This window comes from Helianthus annuus, chromosome 10 (genome assembly GCF_002127325.2).
Source record: "Helianthus annuus cultivar XRQ/B chromosome 10, HanXRQr2.0-SUNRISE, whole genome shotgun sequence".
NCBI classification, from domain to species: Eukaryota; Viridiplantae; Streptophyta; class Magnoliopsida; order Asterales; family Asteraceae; genus Helianthus; species Helianthus annuus.
Genome location: NC_035442.2, coordinates 172,898,648 through 172,917,864, shown reverse-complemented (window position 1 = coordinate 172,917,864; position 19,217 = coordinate 172,898,648). Strand labels below are relative to the sequence as shown.

Below are 19,217 nucleotides of genomic sequence, written 5' to 3'. Positions count from 1 at the left end.
CAACAAAAGAGTTCTCTTCTTTGTATGTGAATAAGGAATGATCGGCCTTAGATTGCTTGAACCTTTGACTGAGAAGCGAAGATATAAACTTTTCATACCAGTTGCGGGAGGCCTGTTTCAACCCGTAAAGAGACTTTTTGAGCCGACAAACACGATTTTCGTTTTCCTTAGAAAAGCCTTGAGGAATCTTCATGTATACTTCTTAGTGGAGATCTCCGTGTAGGAAGGCATTATTTACATCCAGCTGGTGGACAATCCAATCTTTCTTTGCCGCTACTGCTAAAAGAGTTCTAACAGTAACCGGTTTTGCCACCGGTGCGAAAGTATCATGAAAATCCACTCCTTCCTGTTGGGTAAAACCTTTTGCTACTAGCCGAGCCTTGTATCTCTCAACTTCTCCATTTGGTTTGTACTTAATTCTGTAGACCCATTTGGAGTCTATGGCTCGTTTCCCTTTTGGCAAAGTTTCTAAAGTCCATGTTCCATTCTGTTCAAGAGCCCGTATTTCCTTTTGCATGGCCTCTTTCCATCTTTCGTCTTGCACAGCTTGTTTGAAAGTTTTTGGCTCATCATGGGAATCGATGGCCGCCAAAAAGGCTTTATGAGAGCTAGAAAAATTTTTGTAAGAGACATAATTGGATAAAGGGTGTACCGTCGAGGATTCTTGACCGGAAGTGGACAAGGTGTGATCTATTGATGGTGGGAGATCAACAACAAAATCACCAAGTCGTTTTGGTTGAGTTCTGACTCTTTGCTGTCTGATTGGTTGTGGTTCTATATGGATTGTTTCATCTTCTATTTGGTTTTCAGTATGGTGATTTGATTCAGTATTGGCTTCAACCTGATCATCCACTATTTGGTTACTTTGTTGGACCTGGTCTTCATCAGAAACAATCGGCTCGTTATCATTTATTCCATTTGTACTTTCAACCCGAGTTGTATTATCCGGGTCCAGTGGTTCAGGCCCACTCATATGTGTAGGCTGGCCCAAGATTTCTTGATTGGCTTCATTGGTTTCCTTGTAATACCAAGGAGGGAAATAAAAAAGCTTCTTATTTTTCTCTTTGTCAATACGGTCTGAGTTCCCGAAAGGGAAGACGTTTTCTACAAATTTCACATCTCTTGACACCACCACTTTGTTACGGGTAATATCATATATTTTGTATCCTTTCGTTCCTGGTGGATAACCCAAAAACACTCCGGGTTTCCCCCTCCATTTGAATTTGTCCCCATTCGTGTCAGTATTTCTAAAATAGGCGAGGCAACCAAAGACCCTCATATGTTCATACTCAGGTTTTTGCTCAAATAAAATTTCAAATGGTATTTTGTTGCCAATGGTTTTCGACGAGAGACGGTTGATTATATAGGCAGCTGTCATGACACACTCCCCCCAAAACCTTGTTGGCAGATTCGCCTCAAATCTTAGGGCTCGTGCAGTCTCGAGTAAGTGTCTGTGCTTGCGTTCCACAACACCATTTTGTTGCGGTGTGTGTGGGCAAGTGGTCTCGAGAATTATGCCTTGTTCGGCATAAAAGTTGTGCATTCGGTTTGAAACAAATTCTCCCCCGTTGTCACAACGGATTCTTTTAATCAATTTTCCAAATTGTGTTATGACCATTTTGTGGAAAAATGTTAGACGGTCACCCGCCTCAGATTTGTGTTTTAGTAAGAAAACCCAAACGGATCGACTATAGTCATCCACGATTGTTAAAAAATAGTTTGCCCCCGAAAGCGAGGGAATTCTATATCTTCCCCAAATATCACAATGCAACAATTCAAAACATTCTTTGCTTTTGATAGAACTTATAGGAAAAGGCAATCGGGTGTGTTTAGCTTTAGCACACGAATCACAATCAACAGTTTTAAAAGAAGCATTCTTGGCAAAATCAAAATGAGAAAGTTTATTACTAGAAGTATGACCAAGCCTTTTATGCCATACCTCCACCGAAGCCATCATAGCCTTTCTTCTATTCTCCACCATCTTAATCCAGTATAGTCCACGTTCACATTTACCCATTCCAATCAATTCCCTTGAACGCAAGTCTTGTATGAAACAGAATTCGGGAAGGAAAATTACCGCACATTGATGATCTTTCGTTAAACGACTCACCGATAAAAGGTTACACTTAAACTTTGGAACATGCAACACCCCTTTAATTTTCCTTCCACTTCGTAAATAGCAACTTCCTTTACCCATGACAGGTATAGAATCACCGTTCGGGATCATAACAGGAGGTTCACAAGTGGAAGCCATCATGTCTTCTAACCATTCAGCTTGGTACGTTATCTATTCGGTACAACCCGAATCAACTATCCAATCGTTGGATGAGTCGTCTCCCATGGACGTCTGTCAGAGTGAGATAGTAGAGTTTTGGATTTGTTTGTCGAGCAGGATAGTAGCCTGCTCTGATACCATATGAAAACTGGTATTCAATTTAGGGTTTCTTTCATTGAAAAACAAAGACCTCGTACTAGAGGTTAAATACAGGAAAAAAGGAAACATGAAAAAGGAAACAGAATTATCACAATGATATGACAACTAATTAAAAATAAAATCATAATAATTTCCTTTAAAACCTGTGTTTATTTTTTGTTTACGGTTATGGTAAAACTGGTAAAACTTTTTTATAAAATTGATTATATTTTATGGGACAAAGAACTAATGGTACAAAAACATGCATTTAAAGCTTTAGATGGGACTATGAAAGACATTCACCTCTGATCTTATATGAATTCTGGAATGCCATTTAGAAGTAAAGTTATTTTTTGGTGGTAACTTAAGACAAATACTTGATCTTATTCCCGACGTAAGTTGACAGGAAATTATGAATGCATCTTTAATTTCATTCGGAGTAAATGTTAAATGCTTAGATTAAAAAAAACATGAGGTTGAATGAAAGAAGTTAAACATGAACATACAAATAATTTTTCAAAGTGGCTTTTGAATTTAGGTGAGGGAATGTTGTTGCCGTGGTGGTACCAATGGTGGTGGGGCAATTATCAAAATACCGGAAGATCTTCTAATTAATGACTCATCCAATCATATTTCAAGTTTAATTGACTTAATTTGTTTGTCCTTTGATTCTTCAATACTTCAAAGATCTACAGTTTTTCGTGAAAGCACCGAAAACCGAAGTTGGTCGTGAAATTAATGATTGCTTGCTATTAGTATTCCAAGGAGATGAAAAAGAGTACCTTAGATCCGACAATATATGTCAAACAGAACATTTAAGTGATCAGTTACAAGCATATTTATACTCATCAGATGCTCTAAATGGGCTTAAAATATCAGGACTGCCAAATCATAGATTAGTACTAAAGGTCGGTTTTCTTGTAATGTTGTTATGAAATGCTAACCAATAAATGGTTTTGGTAATGGTACCAAGATACAAATCATATCACTTGGCAAATGTGTTATAGAAGCAAAAATAATATCCGGAGGTAATACCGGTACTCGTACATTTATTCCAAAAATTAATACCTTCAGAAAAAAGATACCTTACAGATTTTTTAAAAAAAAGACAATTTCCATTGTTTTCAAATTTCAAAAAATAAAATTTCCATTGTTTTTGTGTTTTGCAATGACGGTCAATATAAGTCAGGGACAATCACAATCGAGAGTTGGTCTGTATTTTAAAGAAGTTGCATGCACCCATGAACTAGGGACGAAGTAAAGCTACTAATATTAGATAAAGATAGGAAAGCTAGAAATCAAACAAAAATTGTTATATACAAGTAAATATTTGAAGATTTATAAATTAGTTAGGCTTTTGAAATGCATAAACATTCATCTCTTTCCATTATTTAGTGTACTATTTCATTTATATTTCTTATTTTTAAATTATGATTTATATAATATATATTGTTTAATTTGTGTAATATACGAATACATAAGCTATTATTCCATATATAAATAAGTAACTTTTTCATGCATAAACACTTGTAACTTATGCTTTGGGGATTTTTTTAAAAAAAAAAAACTTGATTTTTTAGTTTTAACCCAAAGGTTTTTACCTTTTGCAACTTTAACCCTATAAAATTTGTTTTTTTCACTTTAACTCAAAACTTTTCATTATTTGCAATTTAACTTCACAACTTTTTTCAATTATACTTTTCGTCTTTGGTTAAACGTTTTTACGTTCCGTTACGTATAATTCTAATTTTTTCGAGTTAATACGACGCAACGTATGAGTGTGGTTCAACTTTTTTATGTTTTGTTTCAACACTTGTAACTTATGCTTTGGGGATTTTTCAAAAAAAAACTTGATTTTTTAGTTTTAACCCAAATGTTTTTACCTTTTGCAATTTTAACCCTACAAAATTTGTTTTTTTCACTTTAACTCATAACTTTTCATTATTTGCAATTTAACTTCACAACTTTTGTCAATTATACTTTTCGTCTTTGGTTAAACGTTTTTACGTTCCATTATGTATAGTTCTAAATTTTTTGAGTTAATACGACGCAACGTACGAGTGTGGTTCAACTTTTTTATGTTTTGTTTCAAATTTTGCAAGTTAACATGGCGCAACGTGCATGTGTGGTTCAACGTTTTTACCTCTGTTTTTTCATGTTTGACAGGTTCGTCGCAACACGCAGATCCTAGGTCGAGTCAGCATTGGTGGTCGATCACGGTTGTGTGACATTAGTAGTATTTGACACCGTTTTACGCCCCGCCGCAACGCGGGGTGTGCTTTGGGGGTTTTCCAAGAAAAAATGGTTATGCATATGGTTGTCGTAACCTTGGCTTTAGGGGTTTTCCAAAAAAAAATGATTTTTTTTTTTACTTTTTAGCCAAAAGTATTTCATAAATTACTTTTAACCCAAAACTATTTGTTTTTTTTTTTACTTTTAACCCAAAACTTTTTATCTTTTGCAATCTATCCTCACAACTTTTTTTACTTTCAACTTTGATCCTTTATAGTTTTCATTTTCCGCAAATTTTCCGCTTTATGCTTGGTTCTAAATTTTGTGACTTAACACATCGCAACGTGCGTCTTTGGTTTAACGTTTTTACGTTTCGTTCTAAATTTTGCGAGTTAAACGACGCGACGTGCGTGTATGGGTGAACGTTTTTACATCGTCTATTTTTTCCCGTTTGACAGGTTTAACATAACGTGCGGGTCCTAGGTTGACTTAGTTATAACTAAAGAATCCCCGCCGCATTGCGGCGGGTCTCAATTCTAGTTGTTACTTATATAATAGAGCCATCAATAGTGTTCTTATTTATATATTGTAAATTGTAAATTAGTAAGTTTTGTATACATAGAGTGTTGTACTATATGTTTTGGGTGGTTTAAAAAAAAAAGAATTTGAAATTTTACTTTTAACCCAAATCTTACAATTTCTTGCAATTTTAACTTCATAAAATTGAACTTTTTTACTTGAAAGCCAAAACTTCTCTTCTTTTACAATTTAACCTCAACTTTTTATATTTAACTTTGGTTCGCTATACTTTTCATCTTTTGCATATTTTCGTTTTACGTTTCGTACTAAATTTTGCGAGTTATCACGAAGCAACGTGTGTGTGTGTGGTTCAACGTTTTTACGTTCCGTTCATAATTTTGCGAGGTAATACGGTGCAACGTCCATGTGTAGTTCAAGATTTTACGTCTATTGTTTTTAATTTCATAGGTTCGTTGCAACACGTGAGTCGTTGATTGACTTTGTTATTTTTTTATATGTTCTATCTTTCGATTTCTTAAAATTTTTTTGTACTTTAACCCAAAACTTTTTGTCTTTTCTAATTTAACATCACAACTTTTTTACTTTCAACCTTGTTCCCCTATACTTTTCATCATTCCAAAATTTTCGTTTTACGTTTCGTACTAAATTTTGCGAGTTAACACAACGCAACGTGTGTGTGTGATTCAACGTTTTTACGTTTTTTTTTCATAATTTTGCAAGTTAATACAGCACAACATCTATGTGTTGTTTAATGTTTTTACTTCTATTATATCTCATTTGACATGTTCGTCGTAACGCATGAGTCCTAGATCGACTTAGTTATTTTTTTAAATGTTCTATATTTCGTTCTATTTCTTCACTTTAACACGCCACAACTTCAGCGTTCATGGTCGTTCTAGGGTGATTGAGTGAAATCCTACCCAATAATGTTATGCCATGTCAACTCCCCATTCCACTCCCTATTTTGCACTCAATCAAGGGGTATGGTTAATCACTCTAGGGTGTTTGAGTAGGTTAAAAAATAAAAAAAATTGTGATTGGTTAGGGGTTGAGACCCACCATTAAACCTCCCTTCCTCCTCCTTCCCTCCTCCTTCCCTCCTCTTCCCGCATCGGTGAATATACACCAAAAACATTCAAAATTTCGGTGACTCAAACAAGTGGGGGTGGTCACCGATCGGTGAACTCCATTCACCGAATGGTTTACCGAAACTATACCCTCCACTCTAAGGTGGAAAAGTCATTTTAAAAAGCTAGAATATTCTGACTTTTTAAAACTTTTTGGCTTATTGGCTTTTCTCACCACATAAGTTAATCCAAACACTTTTCTAAAAACTAATTTTCAAAAATTCATAAGTTAATAGGTCTTTTTAACAAAAAGTTATTTTTGAGTTAAATAAGCTTAGCCATGCCCAATAGTTTTGCCCAACAGTCCAACACATACCACCACAACATTATACAATGAAAAAAAATAAAAGTAAAACAAGAATTAAAAATGTAGAATTAAGAAAATGAAACCATTTAAATTCTAACTATACTATGGAGTGAGAAAAGAAAGTCTAGACTACTGAAACATTTATATATCTGAGTTATAGTTTTACAACATACCATCACAACATTATAGAATAAAATAAATTAAAAAAAAAAAAAACAAGAATTAAGATTAAGTTTTCCAATTTAACTTCAAACCAGCATAAAAAACATATGGAAATTGTCTTTTAAAGGTAGTATAATATAATAAACCAAAAGAAAAACAAACTGAACAAAGTCCCTAAAAGGAAACCCTAGGCAGGTTACCTAAAGTTCCCTCATTAGATTTAGGATTCCTCTTTACTGACCAGAAAGGGTTTTATTATGTCTTGTAGAAGTCCATTATCTCTATGTTCATAAGATGGCAAAGGAGAAGAGCAGTATCGTCCTTCTTGAAAGTCATACGATGGAAAAGCAGTGGTGGAGGTGCTGGTGGTGGTTGTGTTATTGTTGGTGAGGTTGAAGTTTAAAGGGTAATTAAGTGGAGGTACAAGCAATGAAGAAGCCGAGCCACCCGCGCGTCGACCACCAAAAGTGGCTGTTTGCGGCATGATTTCGGGATGGGTAATGGGACATGGGTGTGTATGAGTACCTTCATAAGTTGTGATGAGTATCGATAGATCCTCTAGTGACCTTTCAGTTATCTTCTTCACTCCACATGACTCACTAGTGCAACGATAGTAAGTCCTGCAATCAAATACATTAACAAATATACATACAAAAAAATAGACAAATTGTTGCAAAAAGTAAAAACCTGAAAAACACTTTTCTGCACATACTCGCCTCCTTTAACAAGTATAAATGCTTTATGTTAGCTTGTGTAGTTTTTGAGGGAAAATCATCAAAAGAGGTATTTGATCAAGGGTTTTCTTTTGGTAAAATAGGCATTGCATCTGTGGACTCGTAAACTAAGTAAACCAATAAAAGAAGGATAACTAAACATAGTCATAACCAAAAGCATCCCACACTCTCACTTTCCGCCACCTTTTAAGCGGAACTATAGACACAAAAAATTACATCTCACCCAAATAACCAATCAAAAAATTTGTGTGCTCGAAAACTAAGCAAACCAATAAGAGAATGACACCTAAGCAGCGTCAACATCAAAACACCCAACACTCTGACTTTTTTGGCACCTTTTTAGTCGGAACTATAGACACAAAAAATTACATCTCGCCCAAATAACCAATCAAAAAATTTGTGTACTCGTAAACTAAGCAAACCAATAAGAGAATGACACCTAAGCAGAGTCAACATCAAAATACCCAACACTCTGACTTTTTTGGCAACTTTTTAGTCAGCATTATAGACAAAAAAAATACATCTTACCCAAATAACCAATCAAAAAATTACATGTGTAATGTCGGCACTAAAAAAGAGGGAGGGTCCACCGTTATAAAGATTACAAGTGTAAAAGTTCCGACACTATTTTAGCCGGTGGGCTAAAGGGCCAGTCCCTATTTTAGCCAGCACAGAAAAAAAGCTCCCTCTTTTTCAGCGTCAGAAAAAATGGAGCCGGGTCCTCTAGCTGTTGGATAAAATAGTGCCGACAGTTAACACTTGTAACTTTTTGATTGGTTATTGGCGAGATGTGGAGCCAAGTGTACTTTTTTGTGTTTTATGTCTCGACTAAAAAAGTGTTGGAAAGTCTGAAAATGAGTTATTTGACTCTGCTTACTTGTCAATCTCTTATTGATTTGCTTATTCTACAAGTCCACAAGTTTAATGCCTATTTTGCAAAAAGTATTGGTCAACATGCCTCTTTTCATGATTATTTTAGTTGTTGGTACACATATATATATATATATATATATATATATATATATATATATAGGGGTGGGTTAACGTACAATATTCTTAACGTATGATGCGTACAAGATGAAATTACGCACGTTATAAAACTCAAAATCCTAATCACACATGTTGAAAAACCATACATCACGAATGTTGAAAACCATAATAACGTATGAACATAATCACGCATGTACAAAATCAAAAATCACGCATGTTATAAAACTAATTACACATGTTAAAATATATATCCTACACACATTGAAATTTATCATACACTTTATCCTACACACCTCATAATTTATCATACACTCTAAATTAATTTATTTATAAAATATATATTTTGAATATAAGTTACAAGTTTAATATAGTTAGCTATTAAATAGTCTACAAATTAATGATCTATGTAAGTTTACCAATACCTTTACAATAAAATTAAATGCAAATATTAAATAAAGCAAAATGAAGCAATCTTATTTTTAAAATTTCTTTTTTATGTTCTTAAAAAAAATTCTTTTCATTTGAACCCTCTAATATATATTTATATACTGAAATTGATATTGGTTTTGAAAAGAAGAAAGCCTCATGTATATGTATGGGTGAGTAACTAAGAATTTATTAAAAACGTGGGTGGAGAATGAATTTTTACCTTGGAAAATAGTTATTTTGTAAGGCTTTTTTACCGTATTTTCTCCATTTATATCCGTCTTCCAAGTAGTCATCTTCAGTCTTAGTCAAGAATGCAAATCTTTGTTCCCATTGTTTTTTCGGGTTACTATTTTTGGCCTTCAACCTAAAGAAATTAAAAATACCCACAACATAAAATAATAATAATTTAATGAGTTTAGTTGTCATATATATGATATGCTTTTTTTTTTAATTTCAAACAAGAAGTAGGACAACAAAGGGTGGTGGTCTATTAGCAAAGACAAAGTCTTTAAACACCTTGGGAGAGAAAGTCTTGGGTGCAAGCCCCACAGATGACGGAAATAAAAGAAATTTGTCATTAAAAAAATGAGAAGTAGGACGAATAACGGGTCATGTTCGTTAATTGACGGATTGAACTAATAAATGTTGTCATAAATATATCCATTACATGAGACACATTTTAGAATGATAAAAAAAAGTAAAAACAATAAATAAATAATGGGTTGGCGGAGTCAACCTAAGAAAGTGTCAGATTGAGATGGACAAGACCAGTTTAATTGAAATGATCATGGCCGGGTCAACTCACGTTTATGTCAGATTGAGATGAACAAGACCAGTTTAGTTAAAATGATCATGGCCGACTCACGTTTAGACTAAACATGCTCACGTGCCAAACCACATTTAGACTAAACCCAATCTATGTATTTCATTTTCATATATAGTTGCGTTTTTTGTGTTGCGTTATAAATTCACAGCAATAAATGGATGAAAGAATGTTTAAAATTTCTTAAAAAAAGTCGTCACTAAAAATTAAAATTAAACAAAAGTTGGTCGATATTCAATGTGGTTTAACATAATTTAACTAATCTAAAAAGACAGAAGTTGCAAAAGAAATGAAGAATATATAAAAATGTGAAATCAAATCCAATTAATTAAAAATTTAATGTAGTTTATTTTTATATTTCCTTTTAATCACAAATTCAACCATTTGTTTAGAAACCAAAATATGGTGTGTTAGTGTGTTGAAAAAGATGCATGCATGTATGTATCAAAGTGGTAGAAATTAATAATAATTTCTTCTTACTGTTCTTGACCATCATCTGATTTTGTGTTGTTCTCCTGATCAAAATCAACAGCAAGTTCTGTTGAAGAAGAAGATTTGGATGATGAATTAACCACCCCTAATGTACATGGCTTTAGTGGTGCAACTGGCTCTACCACTAAAGCCTCCGAAGGTGTTTGCAAATCAAACACACCGTCGTTCTGCGCGTCCAACGACTCCAAGTACCGTCTCGGAATGTCAAAGAGGCTGCCATCTCCGCCGTAGGACGCTGACTTTGCCATCAAGATTGTTCAACAAAGTCTATTGAGTCTCAGGGTGAGTAAGAAGGGTTTGAAGTTTAAGTGTATAGTAAGAAGAGGCCTTTCTGAATATTTGTGAGCTCACAAACTTGTGTGCGTTTGTTTATATTTGTGTATATAACTATATATAGGATACCAAAATGTGGCAAAATGTAGCAAAATGTGGCCAGTGTAATTTAATGAAGGGAATAAATATTCATATTACATACCTGGTTATATAATCACATATCATACGTGTAGGGGCTGTTTGTTTACCTCTTAATGACGCTCTTAATGGTTCAGACCTCTTACTGGTTGAACACTTAATTGTTCAGACTGTTTGTTTCACGAGCAGATGTCTGAATGGTTCAGACATTTGCCTCTGAACGGTTAAGATTTATACAGAGTTTGAATTGTTAAGACCTCTAATCTGAATTGGTCAGACATTTGCCTCTGAACGGTTAAGCATTATACAGGCTCTTAATGGTTCAAACCTCTTACTGGTTCAGTACTTAATAGTTCAGACCTCTTACTTATTTAACACTTAACCATTCAGATGTTGCCAAACAGCCCCGTATTTTAATTGCTTCTACATACCATGTTAAATAATAAGGTTATATATTCACGTACAAGGTTATATAATTACAAACAACCGTTATGATTGTTGAAAATCACATACCAGATTACACAATTACGTACCATCTTATATATAAAAAAAATTAAACTACAGTAATAATAGTATACTCAGTGGTAAAAAAAATTAATTTATTATATAAGTTCAACAATAAAATATAAAACATATAAAAAAGTTATTCAATTTTTAAAAGTTGTAGGAGCTAGATTTAATCCCCCACCCCACACTGTTTAATGCGGGAATTAGTTTAGATTATTTCATCACTTAGGTAACGTTTGGTATGAAGAAAATTGAAGGCGAAATGGAATTCCGAATTTCCGATGTAATGAAAAGAAACATGTGTACTTATAATCTTATATATGGTAATGGAATTGATCATTCCAAAGAAAATGTGATTTCTTCCATTTTACAACAACATTATTATTATTATTGTTAATTACTTCGTCTATCAAACTGTAAAAAGTAATTATTCTTTCTATTTAAATATGAGTAGTCAAACATCACAATGGAAAGGTAATGATCCATTTCATTCCATTGTTCATTCAATTTCTTTGTCCATTACATTCTTGTTTATTCCATTATCTTATATCAAACAGACCCTTAGTTGTAATTACCGACTTAGTAATCTTATGATTTAATATTATTTTTACACTTCTTGGGAGAAGAATGATAATTGCTTGTGAAAAGAATGATCTAAGGAATTTGTGAAAAGATTAATCTAAGACTTGTGAGAAAAATTGCTCCTTACGCAATGCTCCTTACTTTCTAAGGCTTATAAGAAGAACGATATAAGGATTTGCGCCTATAAGTCTAAGAAGAATGATCTAAGGATTGTGAGAAGAATGACCATTGCTTCTTACATTCTAAAAATCCTCAAGGAACACCCAATGATCAACAAATGGAGTTAGGTAGCGATTCCTTTGGGCACAATTTGGGCTCTTAAAACGGTCCAAGTCAACTTTGTGGGGTCCATTGTTCTTTTTTCTTTACTTGCAAGGTATGACACAAGGCGAGTTTGATCAAGCCCTACCAAGTGTTCTTGGTTCGGTTTTGCTTTTTCTTGAGGAAACTAGCACCTGAGGGGGGTATGGGGGTGTGTTTCTTGAGTGTCTTTTTACAAAACTCTTGATTTTTGACACTAGTTTGTTTCTTTATCATTTTATGAATGTTTCCAATTTTTGACACTAGTTTGTTTCTTTATCATTTTATGAATGTTTCCAAATGAAAATCAAAAGTAAACAAAAACTCTTGATTTTTGACACTAGTTTGTTTCTTTATCATTTTATGAATGTTTCCAATTTTTGACACTAGTTTGTTTCTTTATCATTTTATGAATGTTTCCAAATGAAAATCAAAAGTAAACAAACGACTTATTTATAAAATTCATACAAGAAAACTACAAACAAAAAAACGTGTCCCGATTGATATAAAAACATGTTAGCTTTTCCACATGTCACCTAGTCATGACTTTCAATCCCTTTTAGGTCATGAAGGTATATTTTCACGCCCCTTAACTACACGTATAGGAATCACGTCACCTACTTGACCCTCTTTCACTTCACCTCATACCAAGGAAATGGTTTAACCCCCGTTAACGCCCCTTAAATTAATTAAAAATACATACATACATATATATATATACATATAATGTAAGTATCTATAGAAAACCCACTTTAATTTAGAAAACCCGGGAAACTCAAAGCTCCCGATGTTTTTTTTTTCTTGAAAAAATTTACACATGTTATATACATGTTTTTAAGGGTTTTGGGCAAAAAAAATCAGAAAAGCGCCGAGTAGATATTTAAAAAAAAAATAAACAAGTTTTGTTGTAACACATGTTACAAATATGTCAGATAAATGTAACATGTGTTACACCAAAATTTGTTTATTTTTTTTTTAAATATCTACTTGGCGCTTTTTTGATTTTTTTTCCCAAAACCCTTAAAAACATGTATATAACATGTGTAAATTTTTTCAAGAAAAAAAAACATCGGGAGCTTTGAGTTTTCCGGGTTTTCTAAATTAAAGTGGGTTTTCTATACATCCTTCCCCTATACATATATATATATATATATATATAGCATGTTGTGTGTGTGTGCAAATTTTCCAATGATTCTCTCTCTCTCTCCTAGTTAACTTATTAACACGTGAAGTTTTTAATGCCCCTTAACACCCTCTAGGAGTGATATGTCAGGTATTAACGGATGCCAACTAGGATTAATACCTATGGATATTAGAGTATACCAGGTGACCTAATCATGTGAAAACTCCTAATGAACATTGATTATGATTGACCATTCGCTATAGTTAATAAATGGCATATATTTTAATTAAATTGAAAATTTCATGATTTATTTTGAGACATTAATGACAAAATACGATAATCATAATTTTTTTATTAGTTTTAAACACGGCGAGAAAAAGGAAATTTGTATATATCTGCCATTTCTTTTATCGTTTTTGTTTTCAAAACAAATTATATCTCTTTGCAGATTTTATAATAAACCCAGAACAAGTTAGACGCACTCTAGTACACACATTTATCAAACCAATAAATACCATAATTGAAAACATATTATGGCTTTACTTCTAAAGTTATAAACTTCGAAAAAAATCCCATTACTATTCATATGTTGTTTCCATCGGGTATCGATCAGGAATGGTTCACATGACACTTAATTAGCCATTATGTGTGTTTTGTCTGTACATTCCTATGTCTTTACTTTGTGTGTTCCTCGTTCATCCGGACCAATATTGGTCCAGGTGATGGTCACCCATCACGTCCTATTTAGCATCAGTAGCTATAACAATTAATCCCTTAATAAATTTACCAACACATTATTGGATTTATGTGGATAAGTTTAGCTTATACACGTATAAACGAGAAGTAATAGTCAACAACCTGACGTATAGGAACGACTTAAAGTTAATTTAATCGGCGAAAAAAAGTATGATCGTTAAAGCACATTAAATTCATACTCCTTTTACTACCGTAAGAGATCAAACTATTCAAATTTAGTATATTCAACTGCATCCTTAAAGGTCAAAGTCAGATGCGTATTTGGTGTCACAACCCCCGATCCCTAAATCCCGGGAACGGCGGCCGCGAACCAGTTGCGATGGTATCACGTTATTAACTTATTTGGTAGCGGAAAGTTTCATCAGGACCGTAGTTAGGAAATATTAAATCAGAATAAACCACCATATTTTATAATATTAAACACACGGGTAAATCCCAAATTTTCATTACAAACTGATTTACAGGGATAAATCCCACTTTATTGAAATAAACGCTTTCTTTTATTTAGGTAACTTTTATAGCCACTTTTCCAAGCCTTCAGTGCAGTCCAGCTGGCTTCTAATTGACTTTCACATTGTGTTACCTGAAACGCGTTTTAAAAAGGTTTTGTCAGTGGAAAATACTGGTGAGTGAATCTCAGTTTAATCAAGAATTATTAATTTAATTTAAACAGTATTGAGGGCGATTACAATGTTTATATCTACCCAATTACTCATTCAGTAGTGTCAAGTCTGACTAGAGGGTCATATTACGCATTGGCTAACTCTTTGTCCAATAGTAACGTTACTCAAATTTTGTATACAAAACCCCAACATACCGGCAGTAATTGTAGAATTACAAAGACTCAATCACTGCTAAATTGCATTGTAAAAAGGTTAAGGTTTTGTAAAAACTGTTAACAAAAAGGAGATTACTCACATTGCTATTTTAGGGTTTTCAGTAGTGATTTCCTGGGAATAATCTATAATTTACACAAATGCACGTGTGTTAGTATAATAACCCATTTTAACATTAGCAATACCCTCCCCGAGACGGCATTCCAATGACTACGTCGGGCAGAACCACGACAGCCGTTACGGAACCCTAGATCAATCGGGCAGAGTATCTAATACGTATCCAGGGGTTATAATACTTACAACGGAGCAGAACCTCGCTATTTAGGGGGTATAATGCTCGGGTATAGTGTATACTACTTCAGAAATTAAGAGAAAGAAAGAGATTTGAACGATCGGACAATGGAAACTGATGCGTTCTATTTATAGTGGTGAAATCGGACTTTCTCGCGGCCCGCGTTAAGTAAGGCTAGGCCTTACGCCGCCCGCGTCAACATGCGGTCAACGTATAGCTTGGCCCGGTCATCTACTAGGTTCGCCGTGTGTTGGGCCACGTGGCGGCCCAGGGCTGCGCCACATTCCAGGGCTCTCGCGGCCCGCATCAACTTAAGCGAACTCATACGCGGCCCGCCTAAACTAAAGAAACTAAGGGAATCCGGGTTCACCTTCATGCGGCCCGCGTTAGAGGTTGGGGTGGGTCTATGCGGCCCGCCTCAACTTAAGATTTAAGGTTTTTGATTTATTTTATATATTATAGTCTATTTTGGGGCTCGGTTTTCACATACGGGGTGCATATAAAGACATATTGAGACATTTTAAGATATATTAGGGTGTTGAAAAATTTATGAGGGTGTCGGTTTATGTTAGGGTTGTTATATCATCCCCACCTTGTTTTAGAGCTCGTCCTTGAGATCTACTGGAATAAGTGTGGATATTTCTTTTGCATTTCTGATTCAAGCTCCCATGTGTACTCGGGTCCTCTTTTGGAGTCCCACTTCACTTTGACCAAAACTAGTCTCTTGTGCTTGAGATTCTTGATTTTCCTATCTTCAATTTGTAGAGGTTTTTCTACAAACTTGAGTTGTTCATTAACCTCTATGTCCTTAAGAGGTACTATGAGTGATTCGTCAGCTAGACACTTTTTGAGATTAGATACATGAAATACATCATGTATTCCTGCCATTTCCTCTGGCAGTTGTAGCTGATAGGCTACAGGTCCTATTCTTCTAATAATTTCAAAGGGTCCAATATACCTGGGACTTAGCTTTCCCTCTTTTGATGAATCTTACCACTCCTTTCCAAGGTGAAACTTTTAACAATACTTTGTCACCTACCTGAAATTCTAACGGTTTATGTCTGTTGTCAGCGTAGCTCTTCTGTCGATCACGTGCTGTTTTCAGTCGTTCCTTGACTTGAATAATTTTGTCTGTGGTTTCCTGTACTATCTCAGGTCCAGATAGTTGCTTTTCCCCAATTTCTGCCCAACAGACTGGGGTTCTGCACTTTCGTTCATAAAGTGCTTCGAATGGTGCAGCATTGATACTTGTGTGATAACTGTTATTATAAGAAAATTCTATCAAAGGTAAGTGTTCGTCCCAATTACCTCCGAAATCAATTACACAAGCTCTAAGCATGTCTTCCATTGTCTGAATTGTTCTTTCACTTTGCCCGTCCGTTTGAGGATGATACGCGGTGCTTAGATTTAGCTTGGTTCCCATTGCTTTTTGAAAACTTGACCAAAAATAATTGATAAAGGTATTCCATGTAATGAAACGATTTCATTTACATACAATTTAGCTAATTGTTCCATGCTAAAGGTTTCCTTCATTGGTAAGAAATGAGCTGACTTGGTTAGCCTATCTACAATCACCCAGATTGTATTATTACCTTTTCTTGTTTTGGGTAATTTAGTAACAAAATCCATTGTTATCAATTCCCATTTCCATACTGGCATTTCTAATTGCTGTAATAAACCTGAGGGTTTCTGATGTCCAGCTTTAACTTGTGAGCAAGTTAAACATTTAGAAACATAAGCTGCTATATCCTTTTTCATTCCTATCCACCAGAAATTTTTCTTTAAATCCTGATACATTTTATCACTTCCTGGATGCATCATATATTTAGATTTATGAGCTTCTTCTAATATACGGTGACGTAGGTTTCCTAACTTAGGTATCCACATTCTCGTTTTATGGAATCTCCAAATTCCATCAGTTCCTTGTTCTAATTCCTTAATCATTCCTTTTAATTTTTCAGTATCTTCCTTGATTACTGATTCTTGAATTTTTCTAATCTGTTCATTTAAATCTACTTGTAGATTTAATTTAAGAGAACGTACCCTTTTTGACTTTTCGTGATATTTTCGACTTAAAGCGTCAGCCACCACATTGGCTTTTCCTGCATGATACTGGATATCACAGTCATAATCACTAAGCAATTCCATCCAGCGTCTTTGTCTCGTATTCAACTCTTTTTGCCCGAAAACATATCTTAAACTTTTATGATCTGTGAATATGGTAAACTTACTACCATAAAGATAATGTCTCCAAATCTTAAGGGCAAAAATTATAGCTCCTAATTCCAAATCATGGGTTGAATAATTCTCTTCATGACTCTTAAGCTGTCTAGAGGCGTAAGCTATAACCTTTTGGCGTTGCATCAACACACATCCATAACCTAATTTAGAAGCATCACAATAGACTACAAAGTCTTCAGTTCCTTCTGGTAATGCTAATATAGGTGCATGGGTTAATTTTTGCTTAAGGATTCTAAAAGCTTCTTCTTGTTTTGGTCCCCATTCAAACTTAACAGATTTACAGGTTAACTTAGTTAAAGGAATGGCTATTCTAGAAAAATCTCGAATAAATCTTCTATAATAACCGGCCAATCCTAAGAAACTTCTAACCTCGGTTGGTGACTCAGGGGTTTTCCATTTGGTAATTGCCTCGATTTTTGTTGGATCTACATGAATTCCTTCATGATTCACTAAATGTCCAAGAAATTGTACATGTTCTAACCAAAATTCGCACTTTGAAAACTTAGCATAAAGCTTTTCTTTTCTCAATAAACTTAAAAGTAAGTGCAAGTGCTTTGCATGCTCCTCCTTACTTTTAGAGTAAATTAGAATATCATCTATGAAGACAATTATGAATTTATCCAAATATGGCTTACATATTTGGTTCATCATGTCCATAAATGCTGCTGGGGCATTGGTTAAACCAAATGGCATGACAGTAAATTCATAATGACCATACCTTGTTCTGAATGCGGTTTTAGGAATATCCTCTTCCTGTACCTTTAATTGATGATATCCTGATCTTAAGTCGATTTTAGAGAAAAATCGAGCTCCTTGAAGTTGATCAAACAAATCATCAATCCTCCGTAATGGATACCGATTCTTAATCGTGACTTTGTTCAATTCACGGTAGTCAATGCACATACGCATTGATCTGTCCTTCTTTTTGACAAACAATATCGGTGCTCCCCATGGCGATGAGCTTGGCTGTATAAACCCTTTTTCTAACAATTCGTCTAATTGTTTCTTCAGTTCTTGCATTTCAGCGGGTGCCAAACGGTAAGGTGCCTTGGCAATTGGTGATGTCCCTGGTAGCAGATGGATTCTAAATTCGACTTCCCTGTCTGGTGGTAATCCTGGTAATTCTTCTGGAAAGACATCTGAAAACTGGGACACTATTGGAATGTCTTTTAATTCTTTTCCTTTAGTGTTAGTGATTATAGAAATCAAATACACTATAGATCCTTTTCTTATATAACTTGCAGTTTTCATCACAGAGATGAATTTAGTGGATCTAAAGGGTTTATCTCCTTTAATTGTGATCTTTTCACCTCTTGGTGATTTTAATTGAATTGTCTTTTGGTCACATAAAATACTGGCTTTATTGGCTATTAACCAATCCATACCTAACACGACATCAAATCCAGCCAGATTCAGTGGGTAAAGGTTTGCAATAAACTTTTGATTAAAAATTTCTATGCTTGCTCCCTGCAAAATTTCAGAAATCCTAACAGTTTCTCCATTTGCGGTTTCTACTAGACATTCTTGTGGTAGTTTAGTTAATGATTGATTGAGGAGTTTGCAAAACGAAGTATTAATAAAACTTTGGTTTGCACCAGAGTCAAATAATACTTTAGCAAAAATATCATTAACTAAAAACGTACCAGCAATGACGTCTGGAATCATCTTGGCTTCATCTGCAGTTAGAACGAATGCTCTAGCATTTTTAGGGTTCTTGTTGTTTACAACTGGAGTCAATTTTGGACAGTTTGGCTTGATATGACCTTTTTCTCCACAGTTGAAGCATACCCTGCTATTGGCTTTCTTCCTGCAATCTTCTTCCTTGTGACCTGATATTTTGCAGAAATTGCAGTATATGGGGCATTTTCCAGAATGCTTCCTTTTGCAATACTTGCAATAAGGTACAGACGTAGAACCTAC

At 34.5% G+C, this 19,217-nt stretch overlaps 1 protein-coding gene across 1 annotated transcript; it reads right to left on the bottom strand.

Annotated features, from left to right (window-relative positions):
* Positions 1-7,001: 7,001 nt before the first annotated feature.
* Positions 7,002-10,497, bottom strand: LOC110883348 (probable WRKY transcription factor 24). Its single transcript, XM_035978418.1, is given in 4 exon segments — positions 7,002-7,401; positions 9,155-9,298; positions 9,796-9,808; positions 10,227-10,497. Coding segments are annotated over 4 exon segments (828 nt in total).
* Positions 10,498-19,217: the final 8,720 nt, after the last annotated feature.